Source organism: Syngnathoides biaculeatus, chromosome 6, assembly GCF_019802595.1.
Source record: "Syngnathoides biaculeatus isolate LvHL_M chromosome 6, ASM1980259v1, whole genome shotgun sequence".
In the NCBI taxonomy this organism is placed as follows: Eukaryota; Metazoa; Chordata; class Actinopteri; order Syngnathiformes; family Syngnathidae; genus Syngnathoides; species Syngnathoides biaculeatus.
This window is the reverse complement of record NC_084645.1, coordinates 8629682-8656647: the sequence shown is the minus strand read 5'-3', so window position 1 is coordinate 8656647 and position 26966 is coordinate 8629682. Positions and strand designations below refer to the sequence as shown.

Below are 26966 nucleotides of genomic sequence, written 5' to 3'. Positions count from 1 at the left end.
GATATGTTGCCTCCTGTATTTAAAATACAGAATTAGCTTTTTGTGCACTGTATTGTCTATACTTTCATCCTCCATCAGGCTGTGTCAAGGTGGAATTTTAACATTATACACCATCTTAACCTGTACTTTCTACTTTGGCTTCAGACCAGACCTTTTTTACTAAAAAAAAAAGAGAAAATATCGTCCAGTTTCATCACTTTTTCTTCCATCATTCACATACCGACATTCATTAAAGCAACAACACTTATTTTTTTTTTACTTTTATCATTATTATCGAGAGAAAACACAAGCATCATCTTATTGCTTTACATTGCCCAGAATGTGTCGGTGAATGGTGTTTGTAATTATGAGTGTACCCCTAAAAGAGCCGAAGGGGGTCAGAGTCAGGTTAACTATCAGGAGACCATGTGCTTTCATGTTGAGAAAAAAAAAAAGTTGGGCTGTGGTTCACTGCACTGGATTGGTTTTCATGTGTACTGAGAATGTCTATATACTGTATTTCTACTTGTAACAAATTCTACGCGTGAGATTTTTGGTGCTCGACTGTGCAGATTTTCCAGTCCAATGGTGCGGGCGCAATCGCACCCATCAGATCACAGTGACTGGTGTCTGTTGATTCGACCAATGAAAACATTTGTTGTATAAGAGGCAGTTTATGCGGCCATTTGCAGTCATTGTGATTTGAATATTCTCAATAACAGCAAATTTATAAAATCCTGCAGACCAAATCCCAGGTTACACCATTTCTATAAGGAAGTATTTAGATCATATTTTGCTAAAACTCAGAGAGATAGTAATGTAATGTAAAATAGACACCACTTATGATTTTTTTTTTTTAATGGATGGCTTTGGTGCACCCTGGCGATATTTGTGAACAAAATTCAGACGAAAATTGAAAGTAAACTTTCTAAGTCCTGACCAAAAAAAAAACAAAAAATTTGGCAGAAGTTCCCCAAGGGCCAAGCCCAGATTTTTTTTGCCCCGATCCCCCTATCACTGGATACCACAAAATCACATTTTTCATTAAAATATGCCACCATATCTCAAGACAAATTAATTCAATGAATTATTCAGTAAAAACATCTAAAATTGTCCTTTTCCCCACATTATACATATTATAGTATAGATATAGAATATACACGAAAATATCCTAGAATTTCTGCACTGTACAGCAAAACATGTTAAAGAAGTTGCTCTGTAGTAATTACTATTAACGTTTAAGTCTCAAACCCGTTACGTCGCGTTGTACTGATACACTCAACCAACCAACTCACTATCTTAGATATAGATCTAGTAATACTAATAGTATAATGAGTTGCCTTTAATATTTTAAGTTATATGTATATATACAGTCACATTTGAAAAATATACAGGTGTGGTCAGTCATGCGCGCAGATAAAGTTGCGGGTGTGATTAGGGATGGCCTTAAATTAGCTTACTGGATTAATATAACATAACCGTAAATTAAAAATAAAATACACAAATACATAACTAAAATATAAAACTAAAATTTAAAACTCCGAAATTATTATTTCCAATTTCAACTGATATTATTAGAACATGATATAAAATTGTATTTAAAATTTTTCATCAATAAAAATTCTTGAGCTGACGAACTTTATCTGAGGAAAAGTTAAATGCACTGGAGTGTCAAGGAATAAACACGAACGGTCTATACCTGGAATGTTTTGAAAATGCTCAAAGTTTAGTTCAACATAAACATTCCTGTCGTCAATTGTGACGGATTGTTGGGGGGGGGGCACGCACCACGGGACTGCCGTATATAGGAGGCCAGCTTGCTAGAATGTGCCTTTGTGTGCATGCGCTCGACGTATTGGCCATACTTGAATCAAGCGACGAGGTGGATGATAGTTTATTTTATTTTTGTGTGTGTTTTTTTTTTTTTTTTTTTTTTTTTTAACGCTGTCACACTGCCTTGGGATCGACGCAATGAGCACCCCTGGTGTAATTGAATTTCCTTTGAAATGGCTCATGACGATGACTTTCAACGTAAATGCGCTAGCATTACGTGAAGCAGTTCTGAACATGCGCTTTCGTAAATGCTCAGTACAGTTAACTTGCATTACCTGTTTCTGGATGAATACCGGTTATTTTGGAGCAGGCTTGTTTAGTTAACGTTTATGAAACACGTAAATTAATGTCAAGACTACACAAAATAACCGACGTCTTGAGAAAATGTGAGGGGAGGGGCGTTACTGTTACTCGTGTTAGTACCTCAACATGGCTACGCTTGTGAGAGCAAAACAACGAACTCAAACGCATGTTCGTTCACTGTTTGCAACTAATATCCGGATTAATTTTAGGCAATTTTTCCTCAATTTTCCAGAGGATTTTTCATGAAAACTTGAAAATCCGGAATTCCGGAGGACTTTCACCACTGATAATCAAATGGATGCAACGCAACGAGAAGCCTCATTCTGGGCTAGAATTGGAAATGATAGAACAGAACAGATCCTCTCATATGCCCCATGGCTGCACACTGGATTTCCCTCACCTTTTTTATTCCCTTGTCCAGGACTCAATCCGCCCTCCTTTCCATCAAATAAGGGACAGTGTCTCACCTCAGAGTGGACGGGGACTGGGTTCATTGTGCTGAGTGTTGCAGGGTGGGGGAGCTGGAGGGGCATGCTACTCTTCTGGTGGTGGTGGTTGTTGGCGGGGGACGTAGTAGGTCAGTGGGAGAAGTGGTGGTGGAATTGGGTTCTTGTGGCCTCCTCCGGGTTGACTGTTTTCCAGGCGCCTTGGTGGAGCAGGCAGACCGCCCTGCGTCCCTCGGTTTGGGATGTGTTCTGTCTACTGAACTGCTCTCAGACACCTGGGCCCAAACCCACCTCTCCGATGATAGGGTGCAGGCACGGCAATTACAGGACACTTTTGCTTGTCATTATACCTGTGAAATAGCATCAATTCACTTGCATGTGTCTGCAGACACACATCCATGGGACTCATTTGTAAGGTGTGGGACCACTCACTTACTGTGCCAAATAATTGCTTGGGTATCCACTCACTAACATCATAGACATTTATAATTTAGATTACCACTCCTTCTACACTTCAGTCGTACAACCAGGTTCACGACCACTTTGCTTCCCCTCCTGTCCCTGTCCTTCCTTCACAGGGTGTAGCACTACTGCTCGATACAACACTCATACTGTAGCTAATATGTCATTGGATATCATGATTTACATTCACCTTGTTTACAGTTTAAGTCTTCTTTTCTCACTCCCCTTGAAAAGTTATGTTCAACTGATCAGTCTCAATAAATATTAAAATATTGTACTAAGAAAGCACAGCGACACACAGTGACAGTAAAACCTCATGTATAAAAGGGATACAGAGCCTCTTTTCTGCTTGACCAGAGGGGGGGGGGGGGAACACTTTACACAGCAAAACTGAAGTCTAATTGGGATGAATATATTAAAAACAAATCTGTATGTGGGCATATACTGGCATATACCTGCATATACTGTATAGCCAAGTGCAAAAATTTGAGAATTTAAGTCTGTCTTTCCTTCAGAATCAATTTTTTCTCAGGTTTTATGTATATCATGGGTCGAAATGAATCTGTGACAGTCTAATGTTGACATCTATGCAGGGTTTTTCTTCCAGAATCAAAGCCATCTTCATTTTTTCAAAAGAAATTGTCTCCCATAGTTGAAGCTACTCTTGTATGACATTGGACATGAAGACAAATAACTAAAATGTAAAAGCCTTTGAATATCAAATCCACTTGCAAGAGGATTTAAAAATCGCTGTGATTGTGACATTTTTAGTTATTATAAATATATGGTGGAACCTCAATCAAAACTGACTGACTGACTATAATGGCTATTGGATAATATGGACCATCGGGACTGAACAAGGTGTCTAAATATAGTGTCCATTTGTGCCATTGACAAAGTGTCTGCTACAGGATTAGCTGCTGTTGTTCAATGGCTTTGTGGCACAATGCAGGCGGAGAATGGGGCTGAGGGGTTTCCGAGTCATAGATATACAATATGACTCAATCCAATTGAAAAAGACGTGCCTCCCGTGCCTAAGTGGTGGCAATGTTGAATGTGGGGAACTTATATGATGGCCATGTGTCATGGTTATCTCTATTGACTAATGTGGACAGAGCAATGTGGTAGCAGTGTAACAGGAATACTTAAGTTTCTGGTCTCTAGAACATGCTATTTTTGGTACAGTAGCAGCTTTTTTTTTTTAATAAATTGTCAAGCTGTTTGCTTTAGGGAATGTTTTTGTAATTTCAAAACACCCTAACTCCTTGTGACTCATGAAAGAGACTGATAGGAGTACTGCATGTAAAAAATGGCACCAGGGCCAAGCACACTAGCATGTTAAGATTGGATAAAATGTGAAACCTTGAAACATTTTCAAGCTTTAATGTTTATTTTTAATAATTTTGTACCAATGTTCCCTCTTAGTTGCGCGTGTGCGCAACTTTGGATTGGTGTTACGGTCTCAACGCAGACATTTTGCGCTGTGCACAAAAAAATAGAAATCCCATCTGAAGTGAAAATAAAATAAACTGTTCAGTTTGTGCTATTTTGGAATGTGATTCAATAAGTGAGGGGCAACTTGTTTCTCAAGCCAATGATCAGACTCACATATACTGACACACCGAATCGACATGATTGAAAATGACAATCTTTATACGCCGCCCACCACCTATGTTTTTAGCTAGACAAACGGTGGCTGATATAAAGAGAAGATGACACGAGAGATGTGCTGTTTTTGTTTAACACTTTTTAATAATGGCAAAACAAAAGTGCAGCAACATTCCCTCACATAGCCAAAGTTAAAAAGAAATGCAGTTATTTTAAGATGGAATGGCTGTCACCGTTTGTGCAAACTGACGGAAAAAATGTAAAATGGTGTTTTTGTTTTTTTCCCCCAACCAAGAAAGGTTTGCGCTGCAAAATGTTGTGAAACCAAAGCAGCTAGCGAGTTTTCGGAAGGAGAAATGTGTGGATGGATGGAATGGAAGATGGACTAACTGAATCATTACACTCGGCACATAAGTCATTTGAAATCGGTTGAAATTTTACACAGATGTAAGATGGGAATGGCGATCGCTACCTTGATGGGGGAACGTGCCAAAGACCGAGAAGAGAGGAGCAAGCTATCACTCAAAGAAATTCAACCCAGAGCAAGTTAAAGTTTCCATTGACAATATTCTAATAGCCGTCAACATGATTGCATGCAGTTGGTTCAAGAAATTCACAATTACATGGAAATGTATACGAGTACTGTATATCAGAAATTTGGTGTAGCAAAAATAAAGCCTTTGAATTTGTGATCTCAATCAATCATGTAGTGCAGAATAAGACGTGTGTAGTGTTAAAATGCACCATCGCACACCCTCATCATAGATGGGAGCACAGACAAAAGTGTACAAAATGCTGGTCCTATATTTTAAATACAGGGAGTAAAATAATGTTAACCATAAAACTGTGTTTCGTGGCATAATTCAGCTGTCAGCCTGCACTGCTGCAAGTAATAATTCAATTTTACACTAAGCATGAACTGGACCTGGAGAGAAGGGTAATGTTGACCTCCGATGGTGCCTCAATAATTCTAGGAGAAAACAACAGATTTGCAGCTTTATTAAAGCAGCAAATAGCACAACTAACTGAACAAACATTGCGGCCCATACAGGGGACTTGGGCATTGATTATGCATGATGTGGAAACTCTTCTTAGAACAGTTTATTCATTTTTTTCAAGATCCAGTGTAAAGGGTGGGAAACGGCAAAAACCTCACAATGATTCTGGTTTGAGGATACATTGTCATTCAGGCCTCTGAACAAAGTGCGATGGCTATCACGGGAGCAAGCAATGTGTAGGAATAATTGTGATCATAATTATCATACATTTGCTTCCAATAAAGAAATGCTTTGCTCTGCCCTAGATAACGTGGCAGCTTCCTAGCAGGAGATAGAAAGAACAAAAACATCTAATCAACAGAACTGTTAGAACTGCTGCCTGTATTCAGCAATCTTCCACACATGCACACGCACATGAACAAACATGTACACCTCGTTTCAAACTGTTTTGCTTGTCATCTCCTTTTTGTAACATTCATGTAAATAAGGGGCGTCTCAAAACTAAATAAATAGAGGTGCGGACGAGAGGATAATCAGAGAGTGCAGTGGTGAATTGTACGAGACAGTTCCTCTCCTCTCTCCTCGCGAGACTTGAACTGGTGTCTTTGCTTTCTTTTTTGTCCTGTTGAATAAATGTCTGATTGGTGAACCTGACATTTACTTGGTCCTTCGAGCCGGATCTCAAGATACCTGAGGTTTCCAGGGGCCAAGTCGACGTCCAGGCAAAGACTGTGGGCACGGCACTTGAGACCCTTTCCGGGACTGGGCCTCGACTTTGCGCCTGGAGGCTGAGGGTTGACGAGAAGCCGAAGGAAGTGAAGACATCTCTGGTGAGTAGGAAACTCCCACACTCATGAGGAATGAGTGAATGCGCGTCTGGATGACTGCGGCAGAACCAAACCTCGAGAATACTAGTCACTAATGAGTAGACTAATCTATAAAACTGAGAAAAGGGCAAGGTGTGTCCTGTACGTGAGCTCCGTGAAACGTGTGCATGTGTAAAAGTGTGAGTGGAGGTTCGCTACCTCATTTGAACAGGAAATTGAGTGACAACTGTTTGAGGATGCAGAGGTAAGAATTCTCCGGTATGTATGAGTGAGTGTGTATCAAGGGCAATTAAAAAAATGCTTTTCATGCAAATTCAAATAATCCTACAAAACAATGGATTGAAAAACATTGGGTTGACAAACAGACTGGCAGCCTGTAACATTACGTTAACCAAGCACTACACGCAAAAAGAGTGCTACAAAATAAGAAAAAGAAAGTTGACACCTTTCTGACAGAGGAAGGAGAAATTTATGGAGCTTTATGCGAAACATTTAATAATTGTGGCCACAGATGAGCAAGAGAGCAAGCCACCTCCCATCAAAAATGTCACAACTAATGCTCCCAAAATGCAACGTTTTAATTTGCCCCATACGTTTTTTGGGAAGAGATGGCTTGCTGAAACTAAGACTGGGCTTAATTCCCTCTCTGACAGGAAAAATAGAAGTAAAAAGAAAAAAAAAGGAATTACTGGGAGGACAGTTAAATATCTTACAAAATAGGAATCCAGCGCTCTATTATTACACCTTACATATTCCATACAAACTTCCCACAAGAACAGGAGATTTCTTGTTGCAAACAGCTCAAGACGTGATTGAACAATTACAAAATGACATAGGAAGTGACTCATTGCATGTGACAAGGTAGTATAAGATAAACTTATCACAGCCCACACCAGACAAAATCATGATTATCTGTACTCAGATGGTACATCAGTCGTGGTGACAGGAACAAGACTGACTGACAAACTAAATGCACTACACAAGGAATAGACACCACGACACGTCATTACAACAGGAGTGGAAGAGTTTGGGACAATTTGTTTTGGTAGTACGAAATGTTCCAGATTGGACAGAAAAAGAACCAGATTTGGATTGGGACGACTGAACTGTACAGACAATATCTTATTGGACAGTCTTAAACAATCTGAGACCAGATGCTGCTGTATTCACGGTGGTATCACAATCTACACAGACAATACTGGAAAAATAGAGGAATAGCGACAACTACAGGGAACACAGTGACACATGCAGAGCTACTTCAAAATTTGCTCATAGCAGTTCAATTGACTCCTCCGTACAGGGCACTTAACCACGCCTCCTGAAGTGACGTCACGCCACGTGCGCTCACTTAAGACAAACAGTAAAAATGGCAAATACAATACAATACATTCTGAACTGAGACAGACTCTATGCTTCTGATTTCATTCAAATCAACGATATATGATAGATTCTAAATACAATACATTCTTAACTGAGAGAGACGCCATGCTTCTGATTTCATTCAATCATTCACACGTAGCAATGTTATGCTAGCGGAGAACGTCTCATTCAATTATACGAGACGTGTATTAAAAATCAAATTTAGGGCATATCTTCGTGCAAACACAGTCTGGTTAAGCTTCGGCCGCGAGCCAGCAAGAAATCAATACGTTTGTGCAGTCCGATCATCGCTAAATATCGCTCAACAAAGAATAAGTGTGTCAATCGTTCACATGTAGCAGTGTTATGCTAGCGAAGAACTTCTAATTCATTTATACGAGACATGTATTGAAAATCAAATATAGGGCATACCTTCGTGCAAACATATGTGTTCCGGTTGATATTAGATGGATTTAGTTGATGATGCGGTCTTCCACAAAGTTTGATCCATCGAAGACATTTTTCGTACTCGGTCTTCTGTTCCGGTTGATTTTAGATGGATTTAGTTGATGATGCGGTCTTCCACAAAGTTTGATCCATCGAAGGCATTTTTCGTACTGGGTCTTCGGTTTTGGAAAGGGTACGAATCGAACTCCACCAACTAGCCTTTCAGGATACCTGTTGTCACTATTACAAAGTCCGTGACTACACCTCTTAACCATATTTTTTGTTAAATAACCCAAATACGCGATAAAATGCTAACTAAACCTATACTGGACCATGCAATGTTGACTGAGAAAATGGCGGGAGCAAAAACGGGCTTTGGTCTATGCAGATCTCTGGTCTCTGATTGGTCAGTGACGCGGATTGCGCAATATCCACGGAGGGGTCAATTACCAAAAGAAATAGCAGTACACACATCAAAAACAGACAAAGAATCAGGAAATGGATTTACAGATAAAATAGCAAAAGAAGCAGCAGCCAAAACCTTTATGGGATTAGCTGACCATGTAACAAATGAAGACATAATTTGAGATGTGTTAAACAAAATGCAACAACAAAGCTTACCAGTAGAACTTAAAATGTGGAAAAAATAAGGTACTACATTACAAAATGGTAATTTTGTCAGCACAGATACAAAAAAAAAAAAAAAAAAAAAAATTCTACCAAAAAACATTTTTTAAGTGGGCGGCAATCTTGAGCCATGGGAAGTCTCATGTCTCAACAGGGGGAATGGTAGCCCTGGTACAAAGGCATTACATGATCCATGGATTTAACTAACAAAATGCAAAAAAAACGTTTTTTTGTAGGGGTTGTTTGATCTGTGTGCGACATAATCCACAAGGGAATGTGCATCCAAAACATGGTCAGTTTCCTCAAGCTACAAATCCATTCATCCCTCCATCCATTTTCTTAGCCGCTTATCCTCACAAGGGCCGCGGGGAGGGCTGGAGCCTATCCCAGCTGTCAACGGGCAGGAGGCAAGGTACACCCTGACCTGGTTGCCAGCAAATTGCAGGTCACATGGAGACAAACAGCCGCACTCACAATCACACGTTGGGGCAATTTGGACACAATGATAGATTTAGTCTAACTATACATACATTACAAGCACGTAAGGGTCTCATTCCATTCAAAACACCGTTTGGGAGACCATACAAATTACCAATATTTTCCACACAATGAGAGATAGACAAATGATGAAGGAAAAAAAAACAAGTGGGTCCCTTTCAGGCGTTATTAACAACCCCAAACATCTTAAAAAATGCAAAAAGGGGTACTTGAGTTCATTTGTTCATTGTAGGAAAGTTTTTGCTTTTGAAACTATTGTTAACGCAAACAAAACTAATTTGTTTTTATTGGCCACTTGTAAGATAGCTGTTCTCATTCCCACTCCCAAGGTCGCTGTAGTCCGGTTACACATGGGAGTGAGACTGCTGTCACAATGGCAACTAAACAGTTCAATTTTACTGTTGGGTGTTGGATGAAAACGCTACCCGTTTTTTTCATTTTTCTCTTCAAGTGGTACCTGTGGGAACCACTCAAGGTCCCACCCCAAAAAAAAAAATGGATAAAATAAAAACAAAACAAATTGGATAACTACATACAAAAAACGTGTCCAAAAGATTGTGTTGTTTGCACAGATCCAGAGATAATACGAATGCTATTAATTGATAACGAATGCAAAAAAATAATAAATGAAAAAGTTGGGGGATTCTGTGTATCCATTAACTTCTCTTGAAAAACAAAAAACTGTTTTCTAATGACGTGTCACTACGAAATTTCACATGCATCAAATTGATAGGACTAGAAACAAATGGGGAATTTTATCAGCGTTGATGTGTGAAGCCATTTTTGACCCACTGTCATGGTGGTGCGGCAGTAACTGTCTTTTTGATTTTTTTTTTACGCCGGATGTCTTTCCTGACGCAACCCTTCTGCATTTATTCGGAGAGAGAGCTGGCGCCAATCCCAGCTAACTTCGGGTAGCGCCAGACTACACCCCGAACTAGTCGCCAGCCAGTCGCAGTGCAGATGTCGACACCATCACTGAGCGGGAATCGATCCCACGCTGCCTTCACTCGAAATGTCCCTCTGAGGGAAACCCGAACTACAACGTGGTCCGCAAGAGAAATTAGTTTGACATCCCTGCACTACACCATCAGAGAAAAAAAAAAATGTAACAAGTTACTGTGCTTTAATAACCTTATTACTGCCATTTGTTTATTCATCCTATGTCAGTTTATGAATTAACATCTATTGTACATGCAGTTTTACCCGAACACTGGCGTAGACTGAGCAAGAGCTGAATGACATGGACAAAATAGCAGAAAGAAACACGTGGATACACGTTACACACTGTAAAAGGTTATCTCAGCTGAGTCACCCAAAGGGAAAGGTGAGCAAAGACCAGCATACGGTGGGTACAGATTTATAGTATCTGAAAATACCTGAAGGCTGGTGTAGATTTAAAAGACACGTGACTCATTTAGGGGTGACTTGGTCGACATGACTTCAAAATGGCTAAATAATATGATACCATGTTGGGCTGCAACATTGACAGCCGTAATGATATTTTTGTTCATATGCTACTTTTGGAGCCCTGTAAAGCTGACAAAAATACATAACAACAGAACCAATAATTATACTCAGTCAACTATTGCTACTACACATAAGATAAAGAGGCGCAACCTCATTTCAAATAACTTTGGTAAACAACTATGCGGGAGGCATGAGGCATGAGAGGAGGACTCCATGTGTGCCTCCCAGTGAATCAGTTTAGCATTTTTTCAATTCCTTGGCAGAGTCTAATTGCTGGGGATTCCATCTTTGGGCTTATGCTAAATGAAACCCCCACTTTCTTCTCACCATTTGGCAATTTAATGCTACCTTAAACCTGAATGCCATACAAAAGAGTACGTATACTATGGAGGGAGTATTTTAACCGAAAAAGCCTGAGGAACATTTTTTTCATTATTATGATTATCATTTTTACAAATAGGAAACAAGACTGGTTGTTATTAATGTAGAATGCAGCTAACAAGGTAAACTATAGTTACATCACATGGATGGGCCCTGGGCCACTAATGCGTGTAATTCCAACAGAAATACCAACACAATGAACCCTGGAGGTAATGCCTAAAACAACTCCTAACACCGCTTGTTAGAAATGGAAAAGTGTTTATCCAATAACTGAGGCAGTAAATGATAAACTGATATTTTCTACTAATGTTGCATTGGCTAATGTCTCCTGTGTTAGCTTTACAGGGACAGATTTTAAGGTGGGAAATCTCAACAAAACATGGTGTCATGATATCCATCTGCAAACTGCCCCACTGCTCCCATGCAGCGATTTATTGTGGTGGTGTGTTGGTCAAAAGTTGTATGACACACTGATAAATGCAGCAGGAACGTGCACACTGGTATCACCGCTCTTATCTGTGACTGTGTTTCCATTCAAAGCAGAGGATATACAATTGGCCGCATCTATCTTTGGACCTTCCCTTGGGTTCTCCCGAAGGCGAAGGTCCTCTTGGAAAGATGGAGATCTGACATACATTGATGCAAATGGCATCCCAACTGCATACCAGATGAGTATAAATTGGTTAACGAGATTGCTGCAGGATGGGAATCCATCTTGTTATGGATAACTCTGAATAAAAACGTTGACAGAATCAACTACACACATTACAATGTATAGAAATTAGGTAATTATATGGAAGCCGGCTTTATTGCCATAAGGGAACAACCAGCTGCAACCTCACTCATGACGTACCAGAACCGCATAGCGGTCGACATGCTCCCAGCCGAGAAGGGTGGCGACTGCTCAATGGTCGGTGACCAGTGTTGTTTATTCCAAATATCACAGCACCTGATGGGTCACGCACAAGGGCCATTCAAGGCCTCCGCACCCTGAACCACAAGATGAAGGAGCACTCTGGTGTAAACACATCAGCCAGGTCTGAGTGGTGGAAAAAAAATAAAGTTTGGCAAATCTAAAAATTTGGTGTTCTCGGTCCGAGTTTCTATCGCTGTTTGCAGCTATTCTTGCATTGTGTGGATGTTGTTGTCTTCCCTGCATAAAGGCATCACTTAACCAACTTATAACCACTGCTATTCCCCTGACAAATTCAAAATTGGCAGAAATATATCCACTATTGGCACAACAGGGTAATGACAGTGATATTGTTGACCACAATGATGATGTTATGACTTATCTTCCAGACCTGTTCTCTGATCCAGAAGATTACAAGTAATTAGTGCTATATTTTCCTCAGAGTATAAGCCGAAGGTGATCAATTAGATGATTTAAGGATTTGAGCAAATGTCGGATAAACAGGAGGTTAATGTAGAAATAATTCTAAATAGTATTAAGTAACTGCTTCTGACTGCAATGAAGAAATGCGTTGCTCTGCTCCAATTCAGTTACTGTTTCTGCCTGCAATGAAGAAATGTTTTTCTCTGCTCCAATTCAGTTACTGTCTCTGCCTGCAATGAAGAAATGCTTTGCTCTGCTCCAATTCAGTTACTGTCTCCGCCTGCAATGAACAATGCTTTGCTCTGCTCTAAAAAACGTGGTAGCAAATGTAGGATAAACAGGGGGGAAATGTAGGAATAATTGTGATCATAATTATCATACATTTGCTTCCAATAAAGAAATGCTTTGCTCTGCCCTAGATAACGTGGCAGCCTCCTAGCAGGAGATAGCAAGAACAAAAAAAATCTAATCAACAGAACTGTTAGAACTGCTGCCTGTTAAAGAAATGATGACCACACATGTATTCAGCAATCTTCCACACATGCACACGCACATGAACAAACATGTACACCTTGTTTCAAACTGTTTTGCTTGTCGTCTCCTTTTTGTAACATCCATGTAAATAAGGGGCATCTCAAAACTAAATAGAGGTGCTGAGGAGAGGATAATCAGAGAGTGCAGTGGTGAATTGTACGAGACAGTTCCTCTCCTCTCTCCTCGCAAGACTTGAACTGGTGTCTTTGCTTCCTTTTTTGTCCTGTTTAATGAATGTCTGATTGGTGAACCTGACACTATGAATGCTGTTCTTAGGGACCACTCTGTGCTGGAAGAATATTGCAAAAGAGAATTCATTGATTACATATATCCAGTGGGAAATTACTATTATAAAAATCTGACTGATTCAAAGTTTAGTTACGCTCATTGCTCTGGGAGATGTTTTGGATAATCTAGCGCATCTGTCTTTTTTTTTTTTTTTTTCAACGACAACCTGACTGTGATGCAAGGGAACTGCTTTGCAAGAGCAAATATTGAGATGTCACATGCCCAATACATGACAGATGGAAAGGATGTTACGTGGAGGGACTGTGTCAATGACGGCCTCATTTTGTAATGGCAGAAACAAAAGTGAGATAATTTATTGGTAAGATCTGTGATCAATTGGATGCTTGTTTTCCACAGGATGAATTAAGAGGGGTCTGCATTTAACATTGAAGCATTGAGCTCAGACATCAGTTTTAACTATTAAACAGCAAATGTTCCCACAATGGCAAGTTTGACAACAAGTATGAAGCCGTTCATCATTCACATTCTGCAGAGGTCTTTAACAGTGAATATGCTGAAATCAAGTACATAATTTTGCAAAATTTTAAACAAGGGTCAATCAGCACATTATCAGATATGGTACTGGAGCACTAAAATGTCAGGAGCTTTAAAAAAAAAAAAAAAAAAAAAATCTCTAAGATGGTGGATATTTGTGCTACATTTCAAACATCCAGTGCAGATTGTGAAAGAGGCTTTAGATAATGAATCGTATCAAAACAGCATCCAGAAGTAATTTTGAAGTGGCACATTTGGATCAGCTGAGGCACACACTTTCAAAGCTGCAAGCAGATGAGGCCATCAATTTGGACAATGTGTACAAATACTGGAGAAATGTGGAAAAACAGACGGGAATAGCAAGGTAAATATTATTTACACCCAATCAGATTTGTGCTCATCTAGTCTCATTTATTTAGAATTTTCATTTATGGATGTTGATCATTAAATACTGTAGTTTCTGGGAAGCTGCTAACAATTTTGTCATTGTATACTTTATTTTTCAGACAAGAGTTACAGGACTGTCTCCCAGACCACAGTAGGACCCTTTCTTCCAGATCAGGACCCTCTCACCCAGAAAGAGCTTTATACACTGATATTTCAAACGTGTACTTGTAATACAAGTCAGAGCTTCACAATGAAAATTGTTTATAGATGGCTTTGTTCGCAATGTATGTTTTACTATAGTTAAACGCAAACATTTATACTTCAAAGAGTACACAGGTTAAGTACAGTATGTTATCTTTTTCATTGTAACCACAGAATTAAAACCACTTGTAAACTTTGTAAAGCACCTAATTAAGGATTCTAATGGAAATATAAATGCTGAAATTTGATTCTTTTAATAAATTGTGCTACTTGGATGGATGCAATACTGGCCTGACAACAGTGCACAAAATCCGACCTTTGCAAATGCCAGGCAGGAAAACAAAATAGAAAGTCTTTGAATTCCCAACCAAAATTCTCATGCAAACCAGATAAAAGGACATCAAAGATAATAAAAATTAAACCGCAAAACAAAAATGAAAGGGGGCCTTTAAAGCAATTATTAATGCAGTTCCACTCAGGTGATTCTTACTCAGTTTAAGATGAATCCTGTATTGCAATTGGTAAAAAGCAAATGGGGTTTTTCCCTTGTCACCAAATAAGACAAAATATAACAATTAATACTTTAAATGGGAGCAACCACTGCCACAGAATTACTTTTAATAAGTTTGTTCTTGCACGCACACACATTGAGCTGGATATTTTACAATACTCTGGTTCCATTTAAAATTATGTCAACAGGAAACACTTTAGGCAGTGACTACGGGTAACGGTGCAAATCTTTACCTCATTTCCACTTAAAATAAACAGTGCTTTGACTGCGGGGCATATGGCAGATAAATTTGGTTTAGAAAAATAGTTTTGTAAGGAGCCATTGCTCGGGCTTGTTTGGATTGATGTTTTGAACATCAAGACAGCAAATGATTTAGTAAAAAGTACAATTGCAAGGTAGAGTTGTTCACAATATTCTTGATACTTTCTTTCACTTTACCGTCTAATGTGTTCTTACGACCATCAGCTCCAATCATCACATCAAAGCCAAGGTCTGATATAGAGTGGGTTGAAGGTTCGATATCTGCTCTCCAACCAGGACCTAAGGAGGGCCACGACAAATTTGTTTGGTTATCTTGTAAAGAGAACATGTGACCAAAGATAGATATATTTTATAGATATATACGTAATGACTGGCAGTTGAATAACGTGTGCAACAGTAATAAGTTCATCAGTTTAAAATGGTGGGCAACTGGTGACCATCTGTGTGAACGCTTTCTTGAGGTATTGTTTAAGTGACGTTTCTTTTGGATTTATTCAAGGAACAAATGAAAAGACTGAACGCACAGTTAAATGACTTAAGTGGGGTTGAGCTAAGACTTTATAAACGCTATTAACTGAAACAAAAAAAACAATATTAAAACAGCTTTAAGTACTCCTACAGCAAATGTCTTCACTTCTATTAACTCATTGCAGCACACATTGTGCATTATGTTGCATACTGTACATAACGGGGATGAGATCGTACGTGTAATGGTGAAGAGAAACTTTGTCTCACAAACTCACTTTCATTTGTTTGTTCGTCTGGTGGCTCCACAAGTTTGATGAATTCCACATTTACATGAACCTCAATCCCCAAAATCAGACAAATTTTCAGGAGCATCAACTGCAGCTGACGGATACCTAGAAGGGATATTACAGAACCATCCATTCATAAAATAAAGACATGTATGGGGACTGTTGTAGGAGTTTAAAACAGGCTACTTTTATGTATTTCAATTGGTATAACAATGCCAAACTTGAAAGACTGTTAAGGGTTCATTGGTTGGCATAGTCAATGGTAATCAGTATCCTGTTATGTGTCTGTAAGGTTATTTTGGCTTAGTGAGTATATAATAATGTAATGTTATATGGGTCAACATTATGCAGCCCAAAAGAAAATAACTACAAATCTTAAGTTAGAATTCTGTGCAATTCTATGCCACATTACATTCCTTCAAATCAACATGACAATCATTGCATGAGCACAACGACAGATTTGATTTAATATGCCCTATGATTATTCCTCAGTAATGGTGGAACCACTTAAGTGTGCATTACAGTAGGAATGGCAGCAATTCATCCAACGACACCTCAATTTATGACCGTACCAGCACACCAGTTGTTTAAATATATTGAAACACTGTGGGTGCTGTGTGAGAACTAAAGATAACGAACCACTCAAAACTGCTTCACTTTACACTGCATGATTGATCACAATACTCTTGTCTCTGCTATAAAACATTAAAAAGAAAAGCCCATGGTCACAAACAAATGACGAGCAAGGGCATTTTACTTGCCGATTTTCCACTGCCACAGCCGTTTCTGGTATTTCTGCCATGCAGCTGAGCCACTATTTAATATTGTAGCATCGGAGGAATTCCCAGGATGCAGAATGGCTTTGTAAATTGTTGAACAAATGTGTTCTTGTTAATCATAACTACTCTTCTCTTACTAGTCTGAAATGACTGGTGCTGTATAAAAAAACGACAATATAAAAATAAAACTGTAAAGAGATGACAGCTTGGCTGAATATAGTGTGTATAATCACAGTCACAGTAGCCCCATTGTTAAACAGCTTTGTGAATGTGAGAACCAACATTTGCAACAGACATGCAGGGAAATTATTCATAAGTACTTCATTGTGTGTCTGTAAAAATGCAAGCAGAAATATTTTTGGAAAGCTATGAATTATTCATTCTTCGCAGAACAACTAAAGTCAAGGAAATGTGGTCAGTATAACTACATTCCTCAATCTTCCCGAGTGCTGAAAGATAGATATTATAGGGGAGTTATTTTAATAAACCAGGTTCATTTACTCACTTATATGATCGATGGAGCCAGCACAGAACTTTCCATAGAACTTCTTGGCCCCCAGGCCTCTGAGGTCTTCAATGGTGAAAGGCCACAGATGAAGCACATTGTTCCTGGAGAAGGTGTCTCTCTTCTCAATTACCACAACCTTACAACCCAGCAGGGCCAGTTCAATGGCTGTCCGCAGACCACAAGGTCCACCACCAATGATCAGACACTAAACCGGTTTAGAGAGAAGAACAAGAACTACTAAAGGGGAGGACAAGTTGTGCTAGTGATCACATTTGCAGTATATGCACTCATACTGTGACACTACATGGAAATCCACAGAAATGCATGCTACTTACATGATGTAAAATTTAAAAAAAAAAAAAAAGTTCACCACTAAAGAAAATTTCATGACAAAAAGGTTGCTGATTAACTAATAAAAAAAACTAAGTGGAAATATTTAAATCTCATTAAAAATGTCTAACTTTTCAGAATAATTACCATTATATGAAGAAATTTTTCTTTGCAGTTCCAACACTAGTGTAAACAGAATCATCTAATCTAAATTTTATATTGACCCATTCTGCTCTGTTGCTTTTCCTTTAGGTTTACAAGCCTCACAAACACTCTTTGCTAAACACCACATTCCTACTGTCATATGAACTGCTCATACTGTGTCATACAAAAAAAGATGATGTTGCATCTCTATCCTGTAAATATTTTTACTGAGAAAAAAATTGGAAAGGGAAAAATAATACGTCATCTTCCCAAATAAGTTTTGAAATACAAAACCTGCTTGTCCAGCTAGCTTCTTCTGAGTAAAATAAAAAAAAAAGTGTGGGATAATATTTCGGCTGTTATTTTTGGCCAACCCAACTCTTATCTCCCCTCTGAGGCCTGTTTCCTCTCCAGACATCTTATCTTTCATTATTTAATGACATCATTGAAGTTACACGTTAAAATGGAGCTTTGCTGACATAGTGACAGAAGTGGACTGTACCCGGAGGCCACAAATTATTAAGATTCCAATTTACTAAAGATCTTTTGGTCCATGATTCCAAATTATTGGGAACCGGAAAGGCCACTATATTTTTGCAATTTTCCTGACTACTCATTTACAAAACAGTGACAAAAACAAAACCTGTATCCTCTTAAGTTTTCTGTTTCTTAGTCAGAATCAAATCCTACTGAAGAGAGAGACAACTCGAAAGGATACATTTTCCACACTGTTTTTCACAGAACAACTAAAGTCCCTTTCACACTGCACTTGGCATATCATCTGACACCTTAGCCTTTCTTATTCATTGTGGATGTGCCAAGGTCAGTGCATTTTGACATGAAGCTGAGCAATGTGTCGATGCATAGGACATCTGATGCTTAGTGTCACGTCACTGCAGAGGTCATCTGACGCTTAAGAGTCACGTCTTCAGATGGAAAGCTGTTGTATTCTGTTGCATTGACATGGTGACTTTCAAAGAGCTCTTCAGGTCTGGAAAAGTGATTTCTGGCGGACTTGTACTGTAAAGCCGTAAGAGGGACATGGACGAAGGAATAATTGTGGTGTACCACGATATTTTGATTAATAGAAAAATAAAATTCTTAGACGTTTATGGGGGCAGTTTTCAAACTCCCTTTCCAAACCTCCCCACTCAGACAGGAATAAGATTTATTTATTTCGCTACTACGTCACCACCGCCAACTTAAAATAAGCCAAGTTAAGGCTTTCTTTTCCAACACTGACATATACATATTGCTGAGTTGTGGTCTACTCAGCGGGGAAACCCTACCTGACTTCCGTCTCAGCTGTTGTGTTAAAACCTCCAGATATGGGATTGTCCGCACACCCGATGACCTCATTGTTGCAGTTTGATGCAAGGGGTATTTCACACTGAGCAAATGCAGAGTGAAAAAGCCTTAGAAGGGAACCACTGAGTAAACTGAGCTGAAATCTACCTGAAACCCAAGACTGTCCTAGATTCTGGGCATTTGTAGATTGTGAGGCAACGGCGCTAACCAGACTATTATGCCAATTGTAGAGTTGTTTGATTTTATAATTTATAAAACTTGGTTGTCCTGCTACACTTAGAATGTTCCCATTAACCAGTAGCAAGCAGGTGACCAAGAGAATGAGCCTGCAGGGACTGATGATATCAACTACCAATTCTGGAGCTGTGTGGTAAGCAAATGGGATGTGAGGATTTTTACATTTACATTGTTTTTTTTTTTTTTTACTGTTCCCTCATTAAACACAGGGGGTACGTGAAAAAAAAACCTGCATTGAGTGAAATCCATGTACTAGAGGTTTTCATGGGTTTCATAATATATTTTTTTCATGTACACGATGCATTATTTTCGTTTTAATTTACTGCACGGTTTTTCATTTACAGTATGTTTTTTTTACCGTTTCTTATGTGTTTTAAGGCTGTTAAACCCCCAACTACACACTATATAAACTCAGACAGGCTTTAACTTTTTCCTCACATTTCTTGCTTGAACACTCAAAACTCAAAACTTTGTAGATTAAAAAAAAAGAGAGAAAAAAGTACACTATTGTATTCAAAACCTGTTTGAGGCCAAAACATTTAGAAAAACAAATAATTTTGGTCATAATGTGGTCATGACTTTAAGGAGTCAACGCAAAAGGATGGTAAATGCTGACGAGTGCACAGTCGGAAGATATTGGAATGATATGGTTCTGGTCATTTTTTTTTTTTTTTAATCATCGGATGAATGTGACTGTTTTTCAATTTTGGAAAGTTAATATGCATCCTGAGTATACACGAAGAAGCTGAATGTTATTCGAATGATATGGCACCTATTGGTCCTGTTATCCCCCCCCCCATATCAGGCAGATAGTTATTGTGTATTCATAGTATACACTGGTGATAATTTTCTGAGCAACTGCAGGTCTCTCACCCTAGTTCCTTGACAGGCCTTCTTCTGGCTATACACTTTTTGCTGTGCCCTCTTGTCCAACTTGGTCCACAGAGCTTTGACTTTCCAAGAGTTCACTGCAGCTTTCAGTTCACTGTAAAAGTTGCTGTAATCCAGTGGATCCAGCTCCAGCTCCCTGCAGAGGATACTGAAAGCCTGCAGAGTCCCTTTACATGTAGACATCTGGACAAAGTTCTCAAAGAGCTGGTTGACCTTAACCATGTGCTCATCTTCTGTCTCACCCATCCTCTCTGATAGTTACCAATGTCTCTCTTCTCCTTTTTACTCCTTGCACACTGTCAGAACTCCGCCCTACAATGTTGCCATGCATATCCGGTTCTGGGGAGGAAAAGGAAGAAAGAAAAAAAATCCATGATTGATAACATACTGTAGATAAAATATATTGTAGATAATTGATACTAATGAAATCTTGAGTAGTACCCTTCTTATGACTGATGTCTGTGGCCCTTATTGGCCTTTGAACAAATTAATATTCTTTGCTTAATTCAGAACAAAGTGAGCAGGAACAGCTGGATCGCATAATTCACAACTCACCTTACAAAACAAAAATGTATATCACAGCAGAAGGTTGCTAAGAATAAAATGATCACAATTGTGGATTTCATTTCAAACTATCTGGAGTGAACATGTTAATTACAAAAAACAAAAAAGAAACAAACAAAAAAAAAAAAACACGAAAACAGGTTGCACATGACCAATTTAAGCACTACCACTCTTATTTACTGTGCTGTGTTCTGCAGGAAGAGCAGATTAAGTGCCAAAATCATCCTAGCTACGTCACTAAACTAATCCTGAAAGTGTCAGATTACAACTGGAGACCTGTAAACCAATGAATAAAAGGTAGTGTCTGGTCAAGCTTTTCAGCTCCAATGTAACGCGAGTTGGACCAATTTTATTCAGCTTCGTAGTCAAAAAGAATAGTTTGGGAATTAAATTAGTTGAAAGACCTCTCTCCCTACAATAAATATAGGGACTGAAGCAAAGACATTGTTGAGTTAGACAGATACATAGTGATGGTGATAGCAAGACAATCTCCTTGGGGGAAGTAATACCCTATATATCGACAGGGAGCCTGTTCTTAGACGAAACTTAAAATTTAAAAAAAATAATCTGTATAGCCACACTAAATCCCCTTCAACTTTGTGGTCAAGTTTGTATATGTGACTTCCGCTCATAAAATAGTGGGATGGAAAAGCATTCTTCTAGTATATCTAGGCTACCATGATTTTGGAGTATTAGTTGTTGAACTCGCAAACTGTTGATTAATTAATAAATGAAATTCGTGAGCACTAATTTAAGTTTAAGATTTAATTAAACAGAATTATTTAAAACAATGTACATTCATATAACTTTTGGAATAGCTGCAAAGATTTTGTGAAGCAAGGAAAAAAATAAAGCTTTTACACAAAACTGGAAGTTTGGAGACCTTGACAAAAGCAATGTTTAAAGACTCTGAACCTGAAAGGAAATGCGTGCAATGAGCTGCACGTTTGCTAAAAATGACACAGTAAAAAAATGGGATCCAGGACATGCTACTAGACAGGGGGTCGGGAATGATTAACACTCAAAAAGCCATTTCGACCCGGTTTCCCCGGAAAACACAACACTGGGAGCTGCAAACATTTTCTGACATCTTGAGATGTTAGGCTATATACTTTTTTGTGTCCATACACCATCTAAATAATGTGCGTGTATATACATATACAAACACAAACACACATATACATATATATATATCCATCCATCCATCCATTTTCTTAGCTGCTTATCCTCAGAAGGGTTGCGGGGAGTGCTGGAGCCTATCCCAACTGTCAACGGGCAGGAGCAGGGCACACACTAAACTGGTTGCCAGCCAATTGCAGGGCACATCGAGACAAACAGCCGCAGTCACATTATTCACATTTTTATATTCCTCTCCCACATCAGTTCTTGTGAGAAATTGTATGGCTCGACAGTTGACTCGAGACAGTTGGACAGCGTAAGAGGCAGCTGTGGTGAAGGATGACTCCTGAAGTCCACAATCATTTCTACAGTCTTTAGGGTGTTCAACACCAGGTTGTGTTGGCCACAACAAAGCTCCAATTTCACTACTTCCTATTGATACTCAGACTTGTTGCAGTCTTTGATGAGGCTGATGACCATGGTGTCATTTGCAAACTTTACGAGTTCGACAGCCTGGTGCCTTGAGATACAGTTGTATGTGTAGAGGAATTACAGTAGAGGAGAGAGGACATAGCCTTTGGGTGCCCCGGTGCTAATAGTGCACATGGATGAGGTAGTGTCCCCCAGCCTCACCTGCTGTGTCATGCCCATCAGGAAATTGTAGATCCACTGGGAGATGTCAGGAGAGATGCTGAGTTGGAGAAGTTTGGATGAGAAGAGTTCAGGGATGATGGTATTAAACGCAGAGGTGAAGTTCACGAACAGGATCCTCGGATAGGTACCCTCGCTGTCAAGATGTTCAAGGATGAAGTGCAGACCCATGTTGACGGCATCATCTCCAGATCTGTTAGATCAATATGGCAAACAGCAGTGGATCCAGCTCGGGACTTGTGACGCTCTTGAGGTGGTCCAGCACAAGGCATTCAAAGGACTTCATGATCCCAGATGTCAAGTCAACAGGCCTGTAGTCATTAAGACCTGACATTGCTGCTTTTTTTGGGACCGGTATTATGGTGGAACGTTTATCGGTACTTCACACAGATCAAGAGAGCTGTTGAAGACAGGAGCAAGTTGGTCTGTGCAGACTTTGAGGCAGGATGGGGAGACATGGTCTGGGCCCAGCACTTTGTTTATCTTTTGTTGTTTGAAGATCTGTCGCTTTCATGGATGTTAAACGGTAGAGTGGAAAGTGCTGCGGCTTTGTGGGTGCGTGGTGTGGAAGTGTCTATTTCAAATCTGCAGTAAAAGCTATTGAGGTTGTCAGCGAGCCCGCTCCTGTTTTCTACCGAGGGATGATGCCGCTTGTAGTTAGTGAGTGATGTGCCAAACTGATTTCGAGTCATTAGCACTGAGATATTTTTCCAGTTTTACTGCATAATCCCTCTTTGTTATCCCATGTCAGATCTTCATCTTCCCCCACCATTGGAGTCAACTCACCACCAGGTGTTGATCAGTTGACAGCTCTGCCCCTCTCTTCACCTGAGTGTCCAAGACATGCAGCTGCAAGTCCGATAGCACGACCGCAAAGTCGATCATCGAACTGCGATCTTGGGTGTCTTGGTGCCAAATGCACATGTGGCCAACCTTATGCCTGAACAAGGTGTTTGTCATTGACAATCACTGATGAGCACAGAAGTGTAGTAAGAGAACAACACTCGGGTTCTGATCGTGGCAGGGAAGTGGTGTGGGCGTTATTCCCAATCACGTCCTCACTATCTCACTGTCAATGCCTACGTGGGCATTGAAGCCCTGCAGCAGAATGATGGATTCCCCAGAGGGAGCACTCTCCATCACTCCCTTTAAGGACTCCGAAAATGGCTGGGTACTGTGAACTGCTGTTTAGTGCATAGGCACAAACAACAATTGGGACCCATCCCCCCACCCAGAGGCGGAGGGAGGGAACCCTCTTACCCACCAGGTGAAACACGACATACGGGCACCGAGCCGGACGGCAATAAGTATACCCACACCTGATTGGCACCTCTCATCGTTGGGCAACTCCAGAGTGGAACAGAGTCCAAATCCTCTTGAGAGGACTGGTACCAGAGCCCAAGGGATGCGTAGAGGCGTGTCTGATTATATGTAGTCAGAGCTTCTTGACCTCACGCACCATCTCGGGCTCCTTCCCTGCCAGAGAAGTGACATTCCATGTTCTTAGAGCTAGTTTCTGTAGTCGGGAAATGGATCGCCGAGGCCCCTACCTTCGGCAACCGTCCAGCTCACATTACACCCGACCTATATGGCCCCTCTCACAGGTGGTGAGCCCATGGGAAAGGGGACTCATATTACCCTTTTGGGGTGTGCCCGCCCAAGACCCACATGGGTGCAGGCCTGGCTCCAGAGGGAGGCCCTGGTGACCCGCGTCCGTTTAAAGGAAACCTGAATCCATCAGTTTTACTCATCATAGGGATTTATGAAAATAAACATTTCAGTCAAGATGCGTTGTACTGAATTTGAAATTTTATTTGGGAGAATAATAATTAGAAATTGGAGAAAGCCAGGAGATAAAAATGTGCCTTAATCTGTTTTTTTGGAGGAGGATGTAAGTAGCGTTTAAAGTGCATCTTTTGTCTTGATTCATTCTATTTTATTTGCTATTTATGCTGTTCTGTTTGCTGTGGTATGATGATTTTAGTTTCGATGTGACACTGTGAGTCTGTACAACATCGCCGGTAATGACCTGTCTATCCAGGCAGCGTGTGCGACAATGTGATTTTTACATGTGAAATGCAATTGCTCCTCACTGCCTCGTGAGTGCCATCATCTGGTATCCCTTATACATGCTAAAATGCATGCTGCCATGCATAATAACTGTGTGGGCAGTGTGTTTTAGTGTACTTTGTTGGACATGTCACAATTGTGCACATAAGGTATGCTGTCCAGAAAATACTTAAGACTTAAGTGCATCTTATGGTTGCAGAAATATGGTACATATTGGACACAGGTACTGTATATTAATACTGCACCCATTATTCATGGATTTTTGTTATTTGTGGTGTTGTAAGGAACGTAACCCCTGTCAATAACGGGGGAACACTAACTTGTCCATTTGTCCATCCATCGATCCGTCCATCCATTTTCTTAGCCATTTATCCTCACAAACGTGGAAGTACTGGGGCCAATACCAGATATCTTTGGGTAGGAGGCTGGGTACACCCTGAAATGGTTGCCAGCCAATCGCAGGGCACATGGAGACAACAGTTGCACTCATGATCACACCTAGGGAGAACTTAGAGTGTCCAATAAATGCATGTTTTGGGGATGTGGGAGGAAATCGGAGTGCTCAGAGAAAACACACGCAGGCACGGGGAGAACATGCAAACTCCACACAGGGAGGGCTGGGATTGAACCCAGGTCCTTAAAACTGTGAGGTAAGTTGTTCGATTCCAAATTTACTATAAGTTAACTTGTATGGTGTAAATAATGTGGTTGTAATACAAAATAAACATGTTTAGTGTCAGAATCAGCTTTTTATTGGCCAAGTGTGTAAAAACACAAAATGAATTTCTCTCTGGCAGTCGGTGCTGCCCTGACATTCAGAACAAACACCAACAAGGTAACGAAGAAAGAACAAGAGACATTTCTGTTTATGGGAATTATTCCTTACGAGTCACAGATGTTCAAGATGTAAAGTCGTCTTCATTTAGAACAGGTAGGAGATAAGAGTATGTCAACGTCCCACACTGTGTTCAGCTTGTACAGAGTGCCTTTTAACCGTTTGCGGTTTCCGTTATAGACCAGTGCAATGACAACTGTGCAAAGGCAGCAGTTTAAAGTGACGGATCATGTGATAGTGATGTGATAAAATATATTACTAATATTGATTGGACCAGCAGGATATGATGACGTGCCCCAACAATGGCACAAGGCAGAAAATAGTAGGTTTGCTGATAAAGAATGTAATGACTTCATTGCCAGATGGAAAAAATTGGTCGAATCCCTGCTAGTTTTGACATTGATCAGTAGTGCTTTCCCGATAGAAAGAGCTGGAAGAGCTGGTAGCCAGGATGTGGAAGGTCCGAAAGGATCCTGCCCGCTCTGGACCGAGTCTTCAATAGTATTTGTTGATGAGTTTCAGTCATTTTTGTACTCTATATTGTTTCATCACCCTGCTTTGTGTTAGATCTGGATAATCTGAGAGTTGTGTTCCGAAGTACTAAAATTAACAATTATGTTTTATTCTAACATTGCTGCAGTTGATAAAGATATCACATTTCCTCTTAGTCTTATTTTTCTCTCTGTCATTCAGTGTACGGGGTCACAAAAACAACCCACTGTGGCACACGATGTTAGTTCCTGGAATGAGTGGTTGATTTATATGGGGGTGACACTGCACATATCAGCTTTGGGGGGAGAGACTCGGTGATAAAAATACACCAGAGAACTCAGCGTTGCTGACACGAGTTGCTGTCAGATGAGAAAGGCCAAGTTGAGATCCAATGTGTCAGATAATCTTTCATTGGTTGATTTGAGAATTAAATTTGAATTATTGAGCACTGTGGCCTGGCAGTAACAAGGAAAGCCATTTTTTTTCATCGTAGTTTGGCTCATGTTTTTTTCCCCAGCATCTGTTTCATGGCTGTGTAAATCCAGAAAACTATCATCTCTTAGTAGGCTACTTGTTCAACTTTGTCTCAATTAAATTAATACAAATTTTGTTGCTCTTCAAGCAGACTTTAGAATGACAATGTCAGGCTCACAATTAACCAACTTATTTAAACTTTGATTGTTTTTATTACATTTTGTGACTCATTATTGCCTATGATAATTCTTCTTTCGGTCAATTGGTTCTCAGGGCAGTGAATCAATTGTAACTTGACTGTTCTGTTTGTCTTAGTAGACTGTTTGCCTCCCGTCTGAACAACCTTCATAATTTCATCCAACAAGGCTTAGTTTGGAGGCTAATGTGTACTAACAATTATTTGTGATTAGTCGACTAATTGGATCATGTTGTTGGTGACGATCTGAAACCTGAGAATGAGGCTAGTGCATGAACTGATGAGGCCTGCTCGGATGAGAGACGAAATGTCGTCTCAGAAACACAGAACAGTCCAGTAGCAATCGATTCAATGCCCTGAGA

The 26966-nt window shown here is 39.8% G+C and overlaps 1 protein-coding gene across 6 annotated transcripts in view; it reads right to left on the bottom strand.

Moving 5' to 3' along the window:
* mical2b (microtubule associated monooxygenase, calponin and LIM domain containing 2b) overlaps positions 1 to 26966 on the bottom strand; it is a 127030-nt gene that overhangs the window by 74588 nt on the left and 25476 nt on the right. For all 6 annotated transcript variants that reach the window (XR_009795278.1, XM_061821745.1, XM_061821742.1 and 3 more), the window contains exons 2-5: positions 20186 to 20542; positions 17291 to 17498; positions 15995 to 16111; positions 15429 to 15530 (exon numbers count right to left, since the gene is read on the bottom strand). Coding sequence is in view for 5 of the 6 variants with exons in the window: in XM_061821745.1 (XP_061677729.1) it covers positions 15429 to 15530; positions 15995 to 16111; positions 17291 to 17498; positions 20186 to 20449 (691 nt within the window). In the remaining variant the exon portion in view is untranslated. The remainder of the gene's footprint in view (positions 1 to 15428; positions 15531 to 15994; positions 16112 to 17290; positions 17499 to 20185; positions 20543 to 26966) is intronic.